This window comes from Ornithorhynchus anatinus, chromosome X2, assembly GCF_004115215.2.
Source record: "Ornithorhynchus anatinus isolate Pmale09 chromosome X2, mOrnAna1.pri.v4, whole genome shotgun sequence".
Taxonomy (NCBI): Eukaryota; Metazoa; Chordata; class Mammalia; order Monotremata; family Ornithorhynchidae; genus Ornithorhynchus; species Ornithorhynchus anatinus.
The window spans coordinates 7,339,528-7,362,844 of record NC_041750.1 but is presented as its reverse complement, the minus strand read 5'-3'; the positions used below and the strand labels follow the sequence as shown (position 1 = coordinate 7,362,844).

The following is a 23,317-nucleotide window of genomic DNA, read 5'->3' as shown; positions in this document are numbered from 1 at the left end:
GAGCTTTTCTTATGGAGAAGCAGCGTGGCTCAGTGGAAAGAGCATGGGCTTTGGAGTCAGGGATCATGAGTTCGAATCCCAGCTCTGCCACTTGTCGGCTGTGTGACTGTGGGCAAGTCACTTAACTTCTCTGTGCCTCAGTTCCCTCATCTGTAAAATGGGGATTAAGACTGTGAGCCCCACGTGGGACAACCTGATTCCCCTATGTCTACCCCAGCGCTTAGAACAGTGCTCGGCACATAGTAAGCGCTTAACAAATACCAACATTATTATTTTCTTATAAAGTGGCCTAAGACAGACAGACACACTCACACACACACACATCTAGCTATTTAAAAACTGTTTTCAGTATATTTCATCTTTGATCTGTGTCTTTCTAGTTCAAGTTTGATAAACTTGGAATGGATCTTTTGGGGGAAAGGAACAGGTCCATGAAGATTTATAGCCAATATGAGATCCTTGAAGGTTTCTGGCATTAGTGGGATTTGAGGAGGGCCTTGAACGAGGGGAGAGGGCTTTATGGGTGTGAGGCTGTTCCAGGCATGTGGGATGGTGCAAGAGAAGGTGTGGACTTTAGAGTGGGAGAATGAAAGAAGGACTGAAGCAGAGAGGAAGTGTGTGGGAGAGTAGAAAAAGATGAGGGGAGATGATATAACCAACGCCAGATCAGCACAAGGCTTTTGAAAGGCAGAGTGAGGAGGGTGACGCTGATCCAGCGTGCTACACTTTGAGCCAGCGAGTGACCTAGGAAGGAAGGTTATTTTTGCTCCAGCATTTTGAACTGAATTGAGGCACTGAATCTGTGGGGAAGATGATACAGATGGGAGATAGTGTATGCTGGATGTAGGATTTGGTTTTGAGAATAGGGATTAATGGGATGTTAGAATGAAGTTCTTGCTTGAAGAGAGAAAAGGAAAAAGAGAAGTCAAAAATACCTCCTAGATTGTGCATTTGAGTGATTGGGGTGATAGTGGGGCTTCCCTCTGGGGTAGAAAGGTTGGCAGTGAGAATTCTTGGGGTCAGAGATGAATTTAGTCTTCACTGTGTTAACTTGGAAATGGCAATGAGTCACCCAGGCACCAGAATTAGAAAGATGGGATAGAGCTGTCATGAAGAGGTTAGGTGAAAAACAGGACTTCCGGGGAGGTCCTAGGGGCTGTGAAGATAGATTAGATCTCCTAGACACACAAGGGAAGAATAGAGGGCCCAGAAATGAGCCTATAGGTAGAACACAAGATCAGTCCCTCAGGCTTTTAACCTCGACTTTTTGTTCATTTTTGAGCTGGGCTGCAGTATAGTACTTTTCCTGTACTTTTCATGGTTATACCCCAGAAACTTCGGGTTGCTTTTTTTTCCCCAAGTAAAGCATTCAGAAAATCTTCTGTCTGGACTGCTTGAGCAGGAAGTGGGACTCTGACCAACCGCACCCCCCTGCACCCACACACCCACCCCTTTAAACACCAGTTTAAAGCGGAAGAGCCAGAGATCAGAATCTCCTTTTCCTTTCAGAAGAGTGGAGTCTGGGTCAGAGTCCCCTCCTGCTCCAGGTTCCCCACTCTACATTTGCCTCTCCCAAGCCCCTCCACTCTCAGGCCAGGGTTCAAAGGAGCAATTACTCATAGGAGCCTCTGTTTCAAGTTTCTTTTTCAAGCCCAACTACTGCAGTCAGGAGATTAGGGTTGATCAGCGCCTGCACTAAGCTATTTAAACCAGACTTGAGGTCTGTTTCTAAGGTGTGCTGCCCCAAAATAGCTTAGTACATGTTTAGACTGTTACATGCCCCTGGTGGGACTATGGCTATGTGGAAAGGGGGGACTATGACCTATAGCTGGTTGGTCAGGTGACTTGCCTGGATTGTGCGCCACTTCGATTAGCCCCCCTCCCCTTTCAGCCTCACCTGTGTCGGTGCCAAGCCTGCAGATCGGAGGACTCCCGCAGCCTGAATACTGCAGAGGCTTTCGTAACGTAGGCTCCTCTGCCTTCGACCAAACTTGAGGGAATAATGCCCAGGTTGAGAACACCAGGATTACAAAATGTTCCTGATAACTTGAACACCCCCCCAACCAACCAACACTGGAAACGGGGTACAGCTCTCTAGCCCAGCACAGTGACTGAAATAGAGCTGCCTTCCTGAAAGGCTTTTCTTCCTCTCTCCTGAAAAGGTGGTTATAAATAAAATATTGAATTTTTAGGTTTTTTAAAATGCATACTTTGAAGGGTAATTATCAGATTTTTAGAAAATCTGGGTTGAAATAAAGTGGACAGTTTTTAAATTTCAGAGATTCTGAGTTCTAGCATTTTAAATAATGATTTGTATCATATACATATCTGCATGGTGAGTGATTTGGGGGGTAATATTACTGCTTTCTAGCATTTGCAAATACCACAAATGATGAAAAAGAATGCTTGACATTACAGCCACCTTTGACATTTATGGCAGTGTTAAAGCAACCCTGCTTAATTTAGGGTATCAGACTCCAGTCTCAACCCCAAACTTACCGATTTCCAAATTTTGGTGTTGAAGAGTGAGAAGAAAGAAATAAGCAAAATTGGAGAGAACATGGAATTAAATGTCTTTTAGGCAGTGAAAGGAAATTGTTTTTGTGTTTTGCCAAATAGATAACTTGCTCTGTGTCATTTTTAATTGTTTTTTTATTGGACCCAAATCCATATTAATATATGACACTGTGAACTAAAACCTTCCTTCTCGCCCTAAACTCGGCTTTTCAGGTGCAGTCAGCAATGCGTAAGGAATATTTTAATCTATTAGTTTGCTAAATATAGTTTGCTTTGTAGGAGAGACAATGAGATGCCAGCTCACGAACAGCGTTTGGGGATTTGAGTTTCCATCCTGAGTCTGCCACTAATGTAATATGGGACTCTGGGCTAGGCATTTGACCTCTCTTGACCTCTTTACTCCCCATATCCATATGTGCCTAAATGCTCTCTGAAACTCTCATCCATTAGGTTTATCAGATGAGTGTGTGTGAGCTGCTATACTGAAAGGCAGCTTCTCTTGAAGATCCATAGATGGGTGGTGTTTTTTGTTTTGTTATTTTTTTGCCTCCTCTCCTCCTCTCCGATTCATCAGCCTCCCCTCCAAACTTCTTCCTTTTAGTCCCTAGTGCTGTCCATGTCCTTTGGCACATTGGTTCCTGTGCATCTTATTCAGTGATGTAAGTAAAAAGAGAAGAAAAAATGAACTAGAGTACCACTGGCCAGCCAGTAGCCACTGAAGACCATGTTGAACACATTGCCCGGGGCCTTGGGATGGAAAAAATGGGAGAGGCTAGGCTAGAGTCCCCAGTGCTGGAGCTACTATACTGTACTTTACCAAATGCTTAGTACAGTGCTCTGCACAAAGTAAGTGCTCATTAAATTGGTGCCCAAAGAGACAGTGGGGTTGCTGTGTTGGGGGTTGTCAGGAAACCCCTTCTCATTTCAACCCCCAACTGCCTCCCTGCAACACCTATTCTGAGGCTTTTTCTTCTTTTGAAGCTGAGTTGTGGACAGGTTTGGGCTTAGTTCCAGCACTGGTTTACTTCCAGGCATACCTAGGGCTCCTGATGCCTCCTCCTTCAAAACAAGCAAACAATCCTACCTTCAAAGGATCATAACCTCTGGGGAGGGAGAAGAGCGAATTATACGCAGTCACTTTTTCCCTCTTATTTGTAAGCTCCATATGGGTAGGGATTGTGTCTTCCTACTGTATTGTGTTCTACTTTCCAAAGCACTTAGTACAGTGTTTTGCACACAGTAAGCTCTTGATAAATATCATTGATTGATCTATTAACGTCTCCCTTCTCCCCGTTCTTCCTTCCTGCCTCTCCCTTCCCCCATCTCCTCCTCCTCCTCCTCTCTTCCATCCCTTCTTCCTCCCCAGCAACCTTTTGGGCAGCACTTAACCAGGGAGCGGACACTGATATTGTTGCAGGAGAGAAGAGGAGGAGAAGAGAGAAGAGGAGGAGAAACGTGGGGCTCTAGAATGGAGAAACGTGGGGCTCTAGAATGTGAGAAGTGGTTGACGGATGAGATTGAAAGTTGGGGGGAGGAAAAGAGGGGCGTCCGGCTTTTCCCTTAATCAGGGGTTAGGGATGGGATAAATCCTAAGCTGTTGAGGGCTCGGTGAATAAATCTCTAGAGTGAGTGCTTAGGTGCCTGTGGCAGTGCTATAGATTTATGGGAAAGAAATCTATATAGAAGCATTAAGAAGCCTTTCTTGATGGTAGCTTCCTCTTCTAACTGCCTTGTTCTCTGCAACCTTTCCTCCCGTGGTGTGTGTCTGCCTCACCACATCCCTCTAATCTGATAGTAAAGAGCGAAAAGCTGATCACTTGACTCCTAATGTTTAAATAATTGGATCAAAGGCCCCCAGGAACAATGCTTTCCCTTATCTGTGAACTTTTCTCCCCTTCTGACCTTCATGGCCATAGCCATGAAGAAGTTGAGCACTGATGTTTTTGAAGTGGCTTACAAGGCTGAAAATGGACAGGGACTTTAACTATGACATTTCTCCTTTCCTTAAGTAGATAGTTTGGTTTGACTGCAGGGACAGTTCTGCCCTGAGTCCTAGGAGGCCAGACTAGATAACCAGATTAGTCACTAATCCAATGACTCACTCCCCAACTAACTGGTCCGCCTCACTGTAACTCTGCCTCAAATGCTTTCTGCAATTTGATTTGGTCTTTGGAAGCAGCTTACTTTAAAGGGAAGGCTTTTCATATCCGCAAGAACTGAACCCCAATTTTAGCGATCGCAGAGCAAATGGATAATGTGCTGGTTGTCTTTGTTGGGATGGCAACTAGATGAATTCTGTGAAATCCCACAGTCTTTTTGTGTTTGTCTCCTTAAAATGCTATTGCAACGTAAGTGTGTGCCACAATTCATGTGAGAGTGGTTGTTGTCTTGTGAGTTTCAAAACACAAATCTCATGGATCTTTCCAGGAATGAATAGAAATACAAACACTACTCATAAGTCCTCTAGGTAAATGCACACTGGTTTTTATTTTTTTCATAGTTAAATAAAAATGTGGGGGTTCAGTGAAGGGATATCTGCATTTCTTGAGTGTCTCCCGTGGCCACTCTGCTTGGGACTCTGAAGCTCTAGATTAGCCGGGATCCTTACCCTCTATCGTCCTACCAATCCATCAGTGGTATTTGAGAGCTCACTGTGTGCAGAGCACTGTACTAAGCGTTTGGGAAAATACAATATAGTTGGTAGATGAGATCCCTGCCCACAAGATGCTTACGGTCTACAGGGGGAAGCAGATATTAATAAATACTGTACAGATAGGGGAAATAGTGTATAAGGTCCTATGAAACCCTTTGAATAGTGTGAACTATGGGTTAATCATTCAATCGATCAGCAGTACCTTCAGTTCTACTATAATGTCTGTTTTCATTACACATTTTAGAGCACTTTTGAGCAATTAGGGAAAACTCTTCCAACAACACGTGTCTCTCTGAACAGAGCACAGTACTATTTAGGAAGTAATGTCTCTGAAGAAGAAATGAAGGCATTTGTGGTATACAACCTGTTTGGGGGGGGGAAAAATAGGAGCAAGGAGATGAGGCGATAGCTAGAGAGTACAGTGGGATCCAGTGAAGGGGTTTTTTTTCCCCCAAGACTAGGAGAGACATGAGCGTGTTTGAAGGCAGAGGGGAAGGAGCCATCAGAGAGCGAGCCATTTAATATGGTGGTTAAGGAGGGAAGGGTGGCAAACAAGTGTTTTGAGATAGTAAGAGGGGATGGGGTCAGAGGCATAGGTAGAGAGTGAAGATTTTGAAAGCAAGTGGGATATATCATCCAGAGACAGCTGGGAAGGATGGGAGAGTGGATGTGTCAAACAAAAACTCCTCACTATTGGCTTCAAACAAACCTTTGCCCCATCTTGCCACTTCACCTTCACCATCACCTTGCCCCTCCTTGCCTCACCTCTCTTCTCCCCTTCTATATCCCAGCCCGCATACTCCGCTCTTCTGGTGCTAACCTTCTCATTGTGCCTCGATCTCACCTGTCCAGCCATCGACCCCTGGCCCACGTCTTACCTCTGGCTTGGAATGCCCTCCCTCCTCAAATCTGCCAAACAATCACTCTTCCCCTCTTCAAAGCCCTACTGAAGGGTCACCTCCTCTGAGAGGCCTTCCCAGATTAAGCCCCCCTTTTCCTCAGCTCCCCCTCCCTTCCACATCTCTTCGACTCACTCCACTTCCTCTTCCCCCCCAATTCCCCACCCCACAGCAGCATATATTATTATGCTATAATTCTATTTATATTGATGCCTATTTACTTGTCTTGATGTCTGCCTCCCTGCTTCTTGCCTGTAAGCCCAGTGTGGGCAGGGATTGTCTCTCTTTATTGCTGAATTGTACTTTCCAAGCACTTAGTACAGTGCTCTGCACACAGTAAGTGCTCAATAAATATGAATGAATGAATGTGGGATGGGAGGGAGGTGGTGGGGGATGCTTTTGGGAGCTATGCCTGATAATTTCAATTTTTGTCAACCAAACAGTAGGCAAGGTCATCAGGGACAAGAGGTTGGAGATAGGGGGACTAGCAGCTCTTGGAGGGAGTTAAGTGTTTGGAATAACTGGTTGGGGCAATTGGATTGGAGTTGATGAGGGTGAAGAAGTAGTGTTGCTAAGCGATAGAGAAGGCAGTGGAGTGGTGAAGGCGAATTTGAAATGGCAGAAGTTGGCCTGGTGCCTGCGTTTCCACAAACGGCTCTAATAATAATCATAATCATGGTATTTGCACAAGCACAAAAGTGGAAGAAGTGGACTGTGGAAGAGATATGGGGCTGAAGGCTTATGATGCAAAATCGATGGAGGGACAGGTGGGTGAGGGAGTCAAATTCAGTGGAGGGGGCAAATGTTGAGGGCATTAATTTATACATCATGAGAGGAGAAATTTGGTAGGGAGTCCATTGAAAAGATGGTAATAATGGCATTTACTAAGTTCCAAACACTATGCTAAGAGCTTTGGGGTAGATACCAGATAATGAAATTGGTCACACTCCCTGTCCCACCCAGGACTCACAAGGTGAGAGAGGGAGAAGAGGTATTCTATTCATTTTACAGATGAGGAAATTGAGTCCTAGGGAGGTTAAGTGACTTGCCCAAGGTCATTTAGCCGGGCATGTGGTGGAACCTGGACTAGAACCTGGATCTCTAGACTCCCAGTCCCATGCTCTTTTCACTAGGCTATGCTGCCTCTCAGATGTTAGTATGGGAGGGGAATGAAAAGCCAGTGAGAAGAGATGGGGTTTGTGGCACAGGTGGAGTGGGTAGATTTTGAGAGTAGCCGGGTGATCTCCTCCTGAAAGAAAGCTGGGAAGAAGAGAAGTTAGGGGTAGAAGAACAGTGAGGAAGTGATGGAATGACAGATAACCCCAAAGTAAAGCAATCAAGATAAGATCAGAGGGAGTCTGTCATCTGCTTTATTGTAACTTTCACAGTGTAGGCTTCTCAGACTGAGGGTGGGCATTTGTGTGTCTCCCAGATTCACATACTTTTTGTCTTGGAGGATAGTAAAGAGATGAATATCTGAGTTTTATTTTTGCCAGCTAAGGCTTCTGAAACTTAGTCCAGTGCACCCAAAGCCCCTGATAAACTGTGGACCTAACCCAGAGTCCTAAAGAAAGAGAGCCTTAAGGCAACAGCTTGGAGTCAGTTGTAGTCTGTCTCCTGGAGCTGCTTGTAATAAGTACTTTCCATCTAGGCTAACCCTCAATCAAGGTCAGGGAGCCCTTCCCACAGGTTGAACCAAATGCCTTCAGTTTTGGTCTGCTTGTGGAGTTAGAAGACCAAAATAACTTTGGCCAGGTGACCATTGGCCAAAGAATTGGAGGCCTGCTCTAATCTGGGTTCTAGAGCATGTACCAAGAGAGCCTCCACCAATTAGTGGACTACGTATGCAAAAGAATCAGGATCAGCAAGTAGAGTGGCAAGGAGACTGGCCTGGCGGCCAAGATGTACAGGATGCTATGAAGATGGATAAAATGATGTGTGCTCACAAGTTGAAGGAGGGAGAAGAGGTTGTCTATTCATTTTACAGATGAGGAAATTGAGGCCCAGAGAGATTAAGTGACTTGCCCAAGGCTATTTAGTCAGGCATGTAGTGGAACCAGGACTAGAACTTGGGTCTCCTGACTCCCAATCCCTCTGAAATGCCCAGGAGATCTTTCAATCCCCTAAAGGCTAAACCCCACTTACCTTGGCCAACAGTAGAAATCAGGCTGATGATTAGAGTAAGGATAACATGCTATCGGTAGGTTGCTCCTCAGTAATGGAAAGTGGCACATACCATTGGCAAGAAAGAGATCTGAGTCGAGACAACTGTAAATTGCCAAGGGGAAAAAATTCCATAGCCATAAAAATTTGTGATACAGCATAATAATTCAGGACATTAATAATTATAACAGTAGGAATACTTCATCTTTTATATAGCACTATTCTTTTCTATTGGTCTTCACAGTATCCCTGTGAAGTAGATGAAAGTCAGTTATAATAATTCCCATTTTACGGAAGAGGAAACTGAAGCCTAGAACTGTTACATGACTAGACTCATGCTTATTCTACTAAACCACAAAGTTTCTTATGATTTGGTACTAGGTTCTAACCCGCTGGTTTCTTCAGATCCCTTCCCTGCTCTATTGTGTCTGTTATTGGCAACAGAGATGGAAATGTTCGGGCCAATAAGCTTTTCCTTGAAACTACTCCATCAGCATTAACTCAGTCAGAGAGGAAACCTCCATCCAACCTCCCTAGCTAATGAGATTAGCAGCATTTTAAATTCAGTTTCTCTTCTTCCCTCCCTCTAGTAAAGCTGCATTAACCCCTGCACCATTTGGGCAGAGGAGAGACTGAAGAGAGGAACCTTTAATGATTCAGCTCTGCTGGCACTTTTCTTCCATCTTGGCACATCAGCATCTTCTGCTCTAACCCTGAGTTGGTTCTGGGCCCAACCGCTCTCCAAGATTCCCTTTGGCCCTTTTTACTGCTCTCCTATTTTGCAGCGGGAGAAGGGTGGGCAGGGCGCTGCCTTAGACTTCTCCATCAGGGTCCAAATCTCACCGAGGGCAGGCAAAAAGCAGAGATGCAGTCCATCTTCTCAACTGTTGGAACTTTAGGGAAGGTTGGAACTGTCGCCCTGGAGATGGTTTTGCCAGAACAACGAAAAACCTGGAAACTGTTCCTTTTGTTGTAATGTATTGCAGCTCCTATCTCATTATTGTTGCCCTTGTGAATTTATTGTTTTTTGTTGTATTTGTTTGTTATTTCCGGATGTGGCTGTCATCTGTCCTCAAGCTACAGCCCTTCCCCCCAGCCCCTTCTAGATTATGAGCCAAATGTGGGTTAGGAACCATGTCTGATTTAATGTTCTTGGTCCTTTTCCCGGTACTCAGAACAGTGCTTGGCACAAAGTAAGTGCTTAACAAATGCAATAAATAATAATTTGGCTGCTGCCACTTCCTCTCCGAGCGGTAAAAGAGGTGCTGATTAGAGCAGAGACTTAGTACATCTTCTCCCTTCCTAAAGTGACCAGTTGACTGGCAGTGGAATAGTTGATGATTGCAGCACCCTGGCCCACTCTACCCCCTTATTCATTCAATAGTATTTATTGAGCGCTTACTGTGTGCAGAGCACTGTACTAAGCTCAGAGGTCCAGGGAGTCCCTTTCTTTCTCCCGGATAGGGCACACCCTTGGGGCAACCCTGTTCAGCCTGATATGCTGGTGTGGAGTAGGGAGCATCAGCATCACCTTTGTTGCTGGAGCTACCAGCAAGACAGCACTAGTTCCAAGTTGAAACCAGGCACACAGTGAGGAAGCGAAGAGTAAAAAGAAAAATGACTTTTGCTCAGTTAAAGGATCTCTTGGTCGCAGGCAAAAATTAGCTTAAGATATGAGGAATTAAGCACTAAAATATGTAAGTGTAAATACCTTATAAATTTCAAGAGATAGTTTCGTCCAAAGCAAGGGCAGGTACCAACATATTCGGGCACGACACTTGTTAGAGAAGCAGTATGGTGTATGAATGTGAGCCTGGGAGTCAGAAGATAATGGGTTCTAATCCCATCTCCGCCACTTGTCTGCTGTGTGACCTTGGCTAAGTCACTTAACTTCACTGTGCCTCAGTTACCACATCTGTAAAATGAGGAATAAGTCTGTGAGCCCCACATGGGACAGGGTCTGTGCCCAACTCCATTTGTCTGTATCCACCCAAGTGCTTAGTACAGTTCCTGCCACATAGCGCTTAACAAATACCATCATTATTATTCCAACTATAAGAGGAAGTAGCCACAGCTCTCAGAACCAAGAAAACTGTGGGTTTTTTTAAAAAAAACAAACCTGGAACCTTTGTCATAGGGATCTATAAACATGGAAGGGTTATGCTTCTTAAGCACTTACATATGCTTTTCCTCAACAAATGGAACACTGAGCAAGTGCCACAGGATTTTAAAAATGCCACCAACATTGTAGTCTTGTTTGTTGTTGTTTGTTGTGTGCTTACTATGTGCCAGGCACTGTTCTTAAGCGCTGGAATCAGTACAAATTAATCAGGTTGGACATGGTCCCTGTACCACATGGGGCTCACAGTCTTAATCCCCATTTTACAGATGATGTAACTGAAGCACAGAGAAGTTGAGGGACTGGCCCAAGGTCACAGAGCAGACAAGTGCCGGACCTGGGATTAGAACCTAGGTCCTTTTGATTTTATCCACTAGGCCACACTGCTTCTCTAAAGTCTTCAAGAAGAAAGGTGAAAGTTGGATTGTGGTAACTATTGAGGCATCTCACTGTTCTCATTGTTGGTAAAATCCTTTCCAAAGTTTTTTGGGACCCCCCGCCCCCCAGAAGAATATAGTTGATATGCTCCTAGGATCACAATCAATCAGTCTATATTGAGTGCTTACTATGTGCAGAGCATGGGAAGCAGCTTGACATAGAGGATAGAGCACGGGCCTGGGAGGCAGAAGGTCACGTATTCTAATCCCAGCTCCGCCACTTCTCTGCTGTGTGGCCTTGGGCAAGTCACCTTACTTCCCTCTATGCCTCAGTTACCTCGTCTGTAAAAAGAGGTATGCGGGAGAGGGACTGTGTCCAGCCTAATTTGCTTCTATCCACCCCAACACTTGCTATAGTGCTTGGCACATAGTAAGTGCTTAACAAATGCCATAATTATTGCTAAGTACCTGGGATAGTACAACACTAGAGTTGGTAGACACTTTCCCTGCCCACAACAAGCCTACGGTCTGTGTGGGTTTTAAACCACTGCATGGTACAGAGGACAAAATCTTGGTAGCGAGTCAAATGCAGAAGTCCAGGGAGTAACACCAAGACCTCTGTGGTTTTCATTGACCATAACAATAATTGCTGTATTTGTTAATTGCTTAGTATGTACCAGTAGATACAGTCAGGTCACGCTCCATCTCTGTCTCACATGGGGCTCACATGGTTTAATACTCTAGAGAGAGCAGGTATTGAAGCACCATATTATAGATGAAGAAACTGAGGCACAGAGAAGTTGAGTGATTTGTCCAGGGTCACAGCAGGCAAGTGGCAGAGATGGGATTAGAACTCAGGTCCTCTGACTCCCAGGTCCATGCTCGTTCCACTAAGCTATGTTGTTTCTTTTTACTGGGCTACCTTATGAAAGCATTTGCCATCAATTGGTGGTATTTATTGAGCACTTACTGTGTGCAGAGCACTGTACTAAGTGCTTGGGGGAGTTCAAGGACTTGGTAGACGGTCCCTGCCCATAAGGAGCTTACGTTCTAGAGGGGAAGGCAGGCATTAAAACAAATTGTGGAAATGTACATAAGTGTTGTTGGGGCTGAGGGTGGGAGGAATATCAAGTGCTTAAAGGGCTCAATTCCAAGTGCAGAGGTGACAAAACAGGGAGAGGGAGTAAGGGAGTGTTTAGTACATTGGTCTGCTCACAGAAAGTGCTCAAGAAATATGATTAAATGAATGAAAGGGGAAATGAAGGCTTAATTGGGGAAGGCCTTCTGAAGGAGATGTGATTTTAATAAGGCTTTGAAGGTGAGGAAAGTGGTTGTCTCTATTGCTGAATTTTACTTCCCAAGCACTTAGTACAGTGCTCTCCACACAGTAAGTGCTCAATACATACGATTGAATGAATGAATAAATGGTCTACCCTGTAGGGAAGGGAAGGGAGTTCCAGGCCAGAGGGAGGATGTGAGCATGGGATGGGTAGCGAGATAGACGAGATTGAGGTACAGTGAATAAATTGGAGTTAGAGGACCCAAGTTTGCAGGTTGGGTTGTAGGAAATGAGCGAGGTAAGGTAGGCAGGGACGGGCTGATTAGGTGCTTTAAAGCCAATGGTAAGGAGTTTCTGTTTGATGCAGAGGTAGACGGGCAACCATGGAGGCTCTTGAGGAGTGGGGAGACATGGTCTGAACTTTTTTTTTTTTTTTTTTTTTTTTTTATAAAAATGATCCAGGCAGCAGAGTGAAGTAAGGACTGGAGTGGAGAAAGGAGGCAGGGAGGTCATAAAATATAAATCATGGATCTGTACATAAGTGCTGTGGGTGAATATCAAGAGCTTAAAGGGTATAAATCCACCTTGAGTATATGCAGGTGCTGGGATCTGCTCAGTAAATTTAGCTGCCTGGAGAAGTTCATTAAAATTCTGAGGCTGCTACAGGGTGGCATGAGTGGTCATGTTAGAACTGGGGGTTCCCTATCTTGCCAACTGGGGTAAATGAGGTCTCTGTATTGGGTCCAATCTTGTTCAATTTATTGTATGTGACTATGATGGAGTAGGTAACAAGGAACCTGAATGCTGGTGTTGGAATGCCCTTTGGGAAAACCTTCCAACTCCATAGTCTAAGAGCATCATCGAAAGTTCTAGAGATAATCTTTGTTTTAGAGGAACAGGAGTTACTATATGCAGGTAATTGCCCTACTACCTAACACTTCCTATCCCCAACCATCCCCCTTGTAGTAAGTCCGGCATCTCCAGAGACACTTCCTTGGCAAAGCAGTTTCCATCCAAACTGTTCTCAGTGTAAAATGCCTATTTATGTGGCAAGCAATGGCAAAAATATTGTCTCAAATCAGATTCTCTTTGGGGAGTGAACTGCAGTACGTGGAGGACAGACAGCAGTTCTATTGTTGAACAGTGCTAATTGATTATCCTCTCCCTCTGACACGGCACCTTCAATCGTGAGATTCTTCTGTATTAGTACTTTTTCCTGTTCTTGGAAAGTAATGTGTCCTACCTTGGGAACAGGATACGCTGTACTGGGCAAACGGGATTCAGCAACCCCCAGCATGATTGCCAGAGCATGGTGTGCCAGGCTCTGACACAGGTCCACAAGGTGACCATGGGTTCTAGAATTTCAGGCTGCCATCATCAGGTCTTTCCTACTATGTCTGCCACTCATCCTTGACCAGTCAAGCTGTGCTTGAGAGGCAGGGGCATCATAGGGGGAATATGACATGGAAAACAGGGGGACCTGGAAATAACAGAGTGTATGGGGAGGGAGCAGAAACAAAAGCAGATTTCAGAGTTACTTTTTGAGGTGTGGCTGAAAACTGCTTGGGAGGTGGAACATTCCCAATCCCCTTGCCCCATGGTCACCCCTCCTACCCTGGCTTCCTCCACCCTGTAGTGGTATGACAAAGTAAATTCTTTGCCAGTGTGTGGTTCAGTGTTTTTTTTAGCATTTATCATTCAGTGAACACAGGAATGTTTGGTGTGCGATATGACAGGGAGCAAAACGAAGCAGTCTCAAGTGCCCCAGGAACGAGATAACCTCCACCTGGGATAGGGGTAGAGGATGAGCTATGTGGGCCCTTGATTTGGAGAAGAAATCCTTTTTTTTTTTAAAGCACCAACTCCCCTCCCCCCCCCCCCCCCCCGGCCATGATGCTGAATGGAAAATCAGCAGAGAATCCATTCGTCTTGAAAACTGGGGACTCTGGTGAAATTCCCTTCCATCCAGCAGCTATGGGTCATTCTGAAGTTCTTGGTGACGATTGCTTTGTCCCTACAGGATGTCACAAAGGGCCATAATGATTTACACAATTGTTAGGAAATTGGCAAACATTCTCCCAACCACACAGAGCAGCACGAGTCTGCCGGGTTACAGCATGTTTGGCACCAGAGCGGCTAATCCAGCATGAGTTTTCCTTAAGGCCGAGTTTTGCAAGAACACAACCCTCATGTTATAGTAATAATAATAATAATGTTGGTATTTGTTAAGCGCTTACTATGTGCCGAGCACTGTTCTAAGCACTGGGGTAGACATAGGGGAATCGGGTTGTCCCACGTGGGGCTCACAGTCTTAATCCCCATTTTACAGATGAGGGAACTGAGGCACAGAGAAGTTAAGTGACTCGCCCACAGTCACACAGCCGACAAGTGGCAGAGCTGGGATTCGAACTCATGAGCCCTGACTCCAAAGCCCATGCTCTTTCCACTGAGCCACGCTGCTTCTCTGGGAGACTGGGGGTTGTACTAACACCTGCCCCCTACTTAAATTGAAAGGATGTTTTGAGGTTCAGTGAGGTGAAATCCATTAAGTATCATCTGAGGTGAAGTATGGTATCTTATTAGCAGTTAGGATACATTAGGTGGTGTGTCTTATTAGCAACTGGAGTAAATTAATTCATTTCAGCAACACTTTTACCAGGAAAAATAACTTTTATTTCCAATCACTCCTCCTTGTGTAGAGTGTGTCCCTTTGATCCCCAAGCCAACTGCTTCCACTCCCCATCTGATGGTTTCTTGCTGTCAATTGTGCAAAGCGGTGAGTAAAACTGGGCTTTTATCCAAGGGTGGGGAGAGGGAAGGAAGAGGCAGCCCAGCAGGCAATCATTAGCATTACAATGTCTAAGAATTAGGTTGAGGCACTGGCAACTCCTAAATGGGACACATGCTAAATTAATCCTCCATGGGCTGGGTAGAGAAAGAGAAACATCTTGTGCAATAGGTCCTGAAAGTGCCAGAGGAGTTTTGGGTGTGGAGGCTTCCAAGTTTTGAATGGGGTGTTGGGCCATGGTCAGATGGTGCTGAGAAGTTAGCTAGACCTTGTGAATCTGCCTGTGCTACTGTGAATGGTTCAGCCAGAGCAGAACTTGGAAGGGAAAAGGCAGATCCTGAGTGTGGCAGTCAAGGCCAAGGAGGGAAATGCATTTGGACTGATGGTTCTAAACAAGTGGATGATAATAATAATAGTAATAATTATGGTACTTGTTAAGCACTTACTATGTGCCAAGCACTGTTCTAAGTGCTGGGGTAGATACAAGTTAACCAGGTTGGATACAGTCCCTGTCACACATGGGGCTCACACTGTCAATCCCCATTTTACAGATGAGGTAATTGAAGCCCAGAGAAGTGAAGTGACTTCTCCAAAGTCACACAGCAGACATGTGGTGGAGTTGGGATTAGAACCAGCCCAGGATTCTGTCCGACAGTAGTAACAGGATGCTTGGAAGACCATGGCGATGGTTACCCTCCTTCAATCTGTCCTGAACATTAGGAATGTACTATCTAACATTCTTAACTTTCCTTCTTGTAGCCCATTATGGGTCATTCAGCCATTACTTTACCCAAGCCCTCTTGAATCTGTTGATCTTATCAGCTTCACAACTGCCAGAGGTAATACATCTCATAGTTATACCACCCTCTGGGTGAAGAAGTATTTCGAATAGACCGCCTATAAAAGGAAGGATTAACGATATCTTGGCATCTTTCTTTCTGGGGCTTCTGAGTAGAGATGCTCGCTCAGCTGGCCTCCACCCATTTTGTGGACTACTAGGGAGCAAAAAGATTGAGACCGTCTGGGAGAGGACACTGAGGAACAGAGCAACTCAGGCCAGTGGTGAAACTGTGCATAGAATGCTCTGGCTCAGTGAACATACCTTTTAGATCATTCAGCTTTATGATAATGGTATTTAAGTGCTTACTATTGTGCCAAGCACTGTAATACAGGACAATCAGATTAATCAATCATGTTTATTGAGCATTGAGTTTGTGCAGCGCTCTGTACTAGGAGCTTGGGAGAGCACAATACAACAGAATTAGCAGACACGTTCCCTGCCCAGGATGAGCTTATTTTCTAGAGGGAGTGACTTGCCCCTGGGAGGCTGATTACTTTCCTTCCCCTACATCAGCAGAGACCCGGCACATTCTTGAAATGTCCGACCTGGGTTCTAATCCTGCCTCTGTCATTTGCCTGCTGTGGGACCTTGGGCTAGCCATTTAACTTCTCTGTGCCTCAGTTTCCTCATCTGCTAAATGGGGAATCAATACCTGTTCTCCATCCTACTTAGACTGTGAGCTCCATGTGGATCCTGATTATCTTGCATCTACCCTAGTGCTCAGTACAGTCCTTGGCACATAAGTGCTTAACAATGGTCATTGTTATTATTGTTATAACAACACTGTTATTATAGCCTGTGCTTTTTCCACTAGGCAACACTATTTCTTGGTGGCTTTCAATCTATCGATTACTGGTATTTGAGCACTTACTATATGCAGAGCACTGTATTAAGCACTTGGGAGAGTACAGTACCGTTGGAAGACAAGATCCATACCCTCAAGGAACTTCCAGTCTAGAACTCTCTTGGCCTTGGGTGGTTCTGGATTCCTCCTCGGGCATTCTAGTGAACCCAGGGGACTTAAATGGGTGGCTAGATGGAATTAGGCCTAGTCCATTCAGAACCAGTCAAAGTCACTGAGGTGACCCTCTGAGAGAACTGGCAGTGGGGGAGGGGGTGGTTCAGAATAGCTCCGAGGGTCAGCATGTGTGGGGCTGCAAGCCTGGCTCTCCCTCTTTTTTTTTTTTTTTTTTTAACCTTGGGTAGCTGGTGGAGGAGAGTAAGAGACTTTTGGAATTTGATATTGTGACACTACTCTTTTCTGCTACCTGAAAAACAGCTACCTAAGAGACTTCTGGGAGGAAAGGAGTTTTCAGACAAGACAATGCTTGTTTATTTAAGACTCTTAACGTACACCTTTACATGCATTTTCATGCAAGGAACTGCTTGGCATTGTTGCACACAAAGGCAAGCAACATGAAGGGACACTAAGATGCCAATCAAAGTCGCTTTTATTTCCCACTCAGGCCTCCCTGTAGGACTCTCGTACATGCCACGGGTGCCGAACACCAAGGAGAGAGAAGCCCCCTTCAGTGGGAGGTTTTCCCTTTCTGTGACCTTCTAGTTCCTCTGCTGCCCCTTCCCCCACCACTCCAACTCTTCCCCAGTTGGATTTAGCCCCCATTTGCTGGACAGAATACGAAACTGCATTAATTGCACAGTGCGGTCTCTGTTAAAGGTTACTCTAGGCTACTGCTGGGCAGCTGTTAAATAAAATGGACAGCCTCTCCCACTCCTTGGTCTTCCCCACTTCAAAGACAAGCAATGGGATAGGTTTTATCTGCTGTAGTAGACCTTAAGTAAAAAAACAAAAAAAAGACAGGCTTACTTGTTAGCGGTTTGTTAATGGCTTCCATGTAGATTTTGGCAGAGAAATAGACTCTTAGTTAGCAATTTGCACACCCTCCACCGTACCCACCCACCCTGCTCATTTGTGGGTCATACAACCGTCTCTTGGATTCTTTTTTTAATGGTATTTACTAAGCACTTGCTATGTCCTAGGCACTGTTCTAAGCACTGGGGTAGATATAAGGAAATCAGGTTGGACACAGTCCCTTTTCCACTTGGGGCTCACAGTTTTAATTCCCATTTTACAGGTGAGGTAACTGAGGCACAGAGAAGTTAAGTGACTTTCCCAAGGTCACACAGCAGACAAGTGGCAGAGCTGGGACTAGAACCCTGGTCCTTTTGACTCCCGATCCGTGTCTTTCCACTAGGCCATGCTCCTTCTTCAAGGGGGATATTTGACAAAGGTGGGGAGAGCTCAGTGTGCTAGAAAGTCACCTAAGGGGTCTCAGGAAATCTCTCATTTGACAACATGGAGATGGAATATGCTTCTCAGTAAGCACAGCTTTCCATGGTCAGGAAGGGGAAATGTATGATTCATCCTTTGCTGGGATTTTAGATTTTTTTTTTTAAACTTAACACTGTGCATGTTGGAAAAAGACCTCAGAATATAACTAAAAGCTCAGGGGTTCTGCACCCAGAGTTCTGCAAACACCACCTTACCCTCTTGGCATCCTTGTGACTGGAGATTAGGAGCAGACCTGAAGGTGGTTTGGGCTGACAGGGTCTTTCCGTTCTAAATCTCCCGAGCCATTATCTGAATTCTAAGCAAACTTCAGGCAGTGATATAATCCCAAACCAAAACGCTTAGTACAGTGTTCTGCACACATTAAGCCCTCAGTAAATATGATTGATTGATTAACACTCAGGATAGGAAACTCCTAGAGTACTCAGCTGGGTCTATGTTGGGGGAATCATATTGGTCAACTGTACAGAATTGTTCTTTGGTTTGAAAATGAAGCTGTTGACGGAAACTGTACTTGTGTGTGTGTTTGTGTGTGTCACAGAAAATCTTTTGCACTCTTTGTCCATGAAAATACGTCGGGACACCACTTCTGGCCTCTGGTCATTCTGGGTGAGCAATGCTTATACCCCACTGGCTAAGAGGTGAAAGGTGCATCTACACGGGCTTGAGTTGTTTTTGTAGTAGTGGTGATGATTTGCATCAGGCCATCCACACTCCTTATGCCCAGCAGCACGATTGGTCTAAACCACAGGTAAAAGAGCAAAACCTGCTAGCAACGGTTTGATTTGGTTTAACACTGTGGTGGTGTTTGTTGGCTATTTTGAGCCTAGCTTAATGAACATTAACTCCCTTGGGCTGGACACTCAACAGCCCTCACAGTTTCTTTCAGGGACCCAGAAGGAGTTACTGAACTAAACAGCGAGGACAAAGGGGTCATACATGCAACTTTTGAATTGTTCCCCTTTAACCTGACCTTGTTCCATTTTCCTGTTCCAGCCTCTGTATGACAGCCCCAAAGCTCGCCAGGAAGTGGATCATCATTGGCGTGCTTCGGGGGGCCCCCACATTGTGCCCATCTTGGATGTTTATGAGAACATTCACCACAACAAGAGGTGCCTCCTCATCATCATGGAATGGTATGTCCAGGGTCCACTCAGCCATTACCTTTCCTTCCTCTCTTTTGCATTTCTTTTTTCCTCCCACAGTTCCCACTGACCCCAACCACCAAGGGAAGATGCGATTAGATGGGTAGGATGGGTCAGGTTTTTGGCAGGATCCTGCTCACTGGCTGCCACCAAGCCAGAAAGCCTCTGGGAACCCTGCCAACCAGTGAGGACACCACTGCTTCCAGGGCTGGGATCGTGTCTTGCCCGCAGAGGTCAAGGAGTGGAGCAGCCATCTTGACTCCCTCTCTGACTCTTTCCAACTCATAGGGGCAGGGAAGCTACTTCCTTTCAGGAAAACTGTGAGGGAGAAGGTAATGGCATTGTCCTCACAGTGCCACATCCACCCACAGAGTGGGTGTCCATGCTCTAGAGATACGTCTGGTATCACGAAGAACCAAATTTGACCCCAGGCTAGAATAGGGGTGGGCAAAAGTATGGTTTGCAAATCAAATCCGACCCTGCAGCCACCATTATGTCTAACAGCTCTGGAAGCTGTGGTTTGCAAGGGCTGCTTATTGGCTCCATAGTGAGCTCAGAGCCTGGTGAAAGGCGGGCCAAAGTGCAGCTGTTTTTGCCTTTTTAATCCTTTCTTTCTCCTACCCCTCTCTGCTCACCCTGCTCTTATGTGCACAGCCCTCAACAGATGAGTAAGTCACTAAGTGGTCCTCTAGCCCAAAGAATTGCCTGCCTCTAGCTTGGAAGGGTTCTTATGGGGAAAGGTACAACAGCACCAGTCTGGCAGAGAGCAAATCAACAAAGCCCAGTGTCAGACTGATTTCCAGCCAGCTCTCTACGACACGGGCTTTTCTCTCAAGTGAAATGACAATGCCCAGCTATAGGAAAACAATCCAGTGTCCTCATCGTGACTGCCTTCGGCTAGATGGAGTCTCCTGTCAGGAAGGACGAATGAGCCTCCATCTTGAGCCTTCAGGACCTGTGCAGAGGAGTTGATTATTGTACCAGAGGTTTCCCCTTTATTACTCACCTTCCATGGTCCCTATCAGCCATGTACCCCGCTGGGGCTTGTAGTGTGATAAGCGGAGGGCAGGTGGGGGTGCAGCACTTTGCCAAGCACACCAGGTGATTTTTTTTCACAAGCCGAACCCATTTAAGGCATAGTGCTGGGGCCCGGCCTGTGATGCTGTGACCCGGAAGGTGGTTACCTTAGTAGCTGCTGCACTCTTTGCCCTCAATAGCCAGCTATTTCCCAGGATTCCCACTGGACTGCCCACCTATAGGATACCCTCGGTGGTTCGTCAGTCAGAAACCTTGACCGCTGATGGCACGGCCCCAGCAGACAGAACTGGGACCGGGACCCAAGTCTCCTGATTTGCAGAGCAGTACTGCCTGCTGTAATCGTTGGGCTTTCTCCTTTCCATCCTATCATTCTGGGGCTCTTATCTCCATCCCCTCAGCCTCACTAATCCCAATTTAATTTCAAGACCCTTTTACCCTCATTCAATCAATCAATCAATGGTATTTATTGAGCGCTGACTGTGTGCAGAGCACTGTAGTAAGGATTTGGGAGATTTCAGTCAAGTAGACAAGATCCCTGGTCTCAAGTTGCTTACAATCTAGTGGGGGAGACCAACATTGAAATGAATTACAAGGTAGGGGAAGAAGGGAGTATAAAGATACCTACAAAGGTAGTGGGAGTGGGGGTGAGTGTCTGATTGCTTCGGTGGTGCAGTCTCAAGTGCTTGAATGACGCAGGAGAGAGGGAAAATAGAAGGGTGGAGGAGCAATTATTCAGGAAAGGCTGCTTGGAGGAGATGTGATTTTATCCGGGCTTTGAAAATGAGGAGAATAATGGTCTGTTGGATGTGAAGGGGGAGGGAGGAGAGAGTGAGGAAAGGGGGTCGGTGGTGAGAGAAACAAGAACAAGGCACAGCAAGGAGGTTGGCTTGAGAGGAATGAAACGTGACAGCTGAGTTATAGTGGGAGGGGAACCTTGAGTCAGTGCCCTCAGTTCTTCACAGTTCCACATTTGTTTGCTTGGGGGAATTAGGAAGTGTTTCTGATCCAGCTGAATTGCATTTTAGGAACTCTTAATGGAAGGGAAAATGTCTATAGCTCTTTGGAGTGGGTCTCTCCTAAGTAAGTTAGCCAGACAGTATCCACCATCTCACAAGCTCCTGGCAGCCAGTGGTTCGAAGAGAGACACAGCCAAGCGGCCACCCCACCCAAATAGCCATCACCTTCCATTTCCCTGTCTGTATTGATGTGCCCTTTCTCTTGCAGCATGGAGGGTGGAGAGCTGTTCAGCAGGATCCAGGAGCGAGGAGACCAGGCTTTCACAGAACGGGGTATGACCATTCCAGTTGGGCTTGAAGCGGGAGAGTTTAAAAAAACAAAACAACCCTTGTCTGGGGTCAAAGAAGGGGAGTCCTATTTTGTTTCTTTCCCTTGCTCCTAAGGTTGGGTTGGGATATTAGGTAGAATGAAGTTTCACCCTAAAGTAAACTGATTCTGCTGTAGGTAGTTTTTAGCAAGCCTATCCCTGGCACTTCTCAGTAACACCCCGCCTGCCATCAAGCCATCTCTACAGAGGGGCGGTGGGAGGCCGGGATGTTTGCAAACCCAAGCACAGCTGTTAGATCTAATTTTAGGCTGGCCAGCTTTGATAGGTGCTCTGTAAACAGCCACTGCGTTGTAAGTTGGTTGGGTACTCCAAAGGCTGACCTTTTGGAAATCGAACTGTATAAGGAATTAAATACCTTTCTTCTTTTCAGAGGCCTCAGAGATCATGAGGGATATTGGGACTGCCATCCAGTATCTGCATGCCATGAACATCGCCCACAGAGATGTTAAGGTGAGACTCCCTGGGGAGAGGGGAGAGATGAAATTCAAGGCAAATGGAAGGTGGTAGTTTCCTTCAGATAAATGTGAATAAAATTAGGAGACTGGTTCTGCCATTCTCTTCTCACAGAGGGGATTTCATAGAAGCCTAGTGGAAGGAGCACAGGACTAAGAATCAGGAGCCCTGGGTTCTAGTCCTGCTCCTGCCACTTGCCTGCTTTGTGATCTTGGGCAAACCACTTGACCCTTTTTTTTTTGGTATTTGTTAAGCGCTTACTATGTGTCAGGCACTGTACTAAGCATTGGGGTAGATATAAGATAATGAGGTTGGAAGCAGTCCTTCTCCTTTATAGGGTTCATAGCCTCAACCCCCATTTTACATATAAGGTATCTGAGGCACAGAAAAGTTAAGTGACTTGCCCAAAGTCACACGGCAGACAAGTTGTGCATGAGAAGCAACGTGGCTTAGTGGAAAGAGCACAGACTTAGAAGTTAGCAGACATGAGTTCTAATCCTGATCTCGTTACTTGTTTGCTGTGTGATTTGGGGCAAGCCACTTAACTTCTCTATGCCACAGTTACCTCATTTGTAAAATGGGAATTAAGACTGTGAGCCCCACGTAGGACAACCTGATTACCTTGTATCTACCCCAGCACTTAGAACAGTGCTTGACACATAGTAAGCGCTTAACAAATACCATAATTATTGTTATCATTATTAAGTGGCAAACCTGGGATTACAACCCAGGTCCTTCTGACTCCCAGGCCTGTGCTCAATCCACTAGGCCATGTTGCTTCTCTGTACCTCAGTTTCCTCACCTATAAAATCAGGATAAAATTGCTGTTCCCTCTCCCTCTTAGACTGAGAGACCCAAGTGGAACAGGGACCGTGTCCAATCTTATTGTGTGTCTATCCCATTATTCAGCACAGTACTTGGCACATGTAGTAAAGGCTTCATAGATAACATTATTATCATCATTATTATTATGCCACCTGCATAGTGCTTGGCACATAGTAAGTGCTTAACAAATACCATTATTATTATTATTATTATTATTGACATCTCTAATGTGCTTCAGCAGCAGGGTTGTGATCAACTTTTCTACTCGACTAAAACAGAATAGGAGAAAATGGGCTGCAATTGCAGCAGACTGGATTTAGGTTAGATATAAGGAAGAACTTCCACTGTTCAGCAGTTGTTGCTGACAGAAACAGATTACCCCAAAAGGTATAGAATCTCTTTCCTCATAGATCCTTAAATGATAACTTCAAGGTATTAAAACATTGGGCTGGCATTCAGCATATCTGGGTTCTTTCTGCAGCCCTGACACCCAATAGTTCATGTAGTCTGAGGTAAATTGCTTATCCTCTCTTCACCTCCCTTTCTTCATCTGGAAAACAGCGG

The 23,317-nt window shown here is 45.5% G+C and overlaps 1 protein-coding gene across 2 annotated transcripts in view; it reads left to right on the top strand.

Moving 5' to 3' along the window:
• Nucleotides 1-23,317, top strand: part of MAPKAPK3 (MAPK activated protein kinase 3) — a 119,069-nt gene that overhangs the window by 69,201 nt on the left and 26,551 nt on the right. For both annotated transcript variants that reach the window (XM_029053409.2, XM_029053408.2), the window contains exons 3-5: nt 18,944-19,083; nt 21,355-21,419; nt 21,846-21,925. In XM_029053409.2, the coding sequence (XP_028909242.1) occupies nt 18,944-19,083; nt 21,355-21,419; nt 21,846-21,925 (285 nt within the window). The remainder of the gene's footprint in view (nt 1-18,943; nt 19,084-21,354; nt 21,420-21,845; nt 21,926-23,317) is intronic.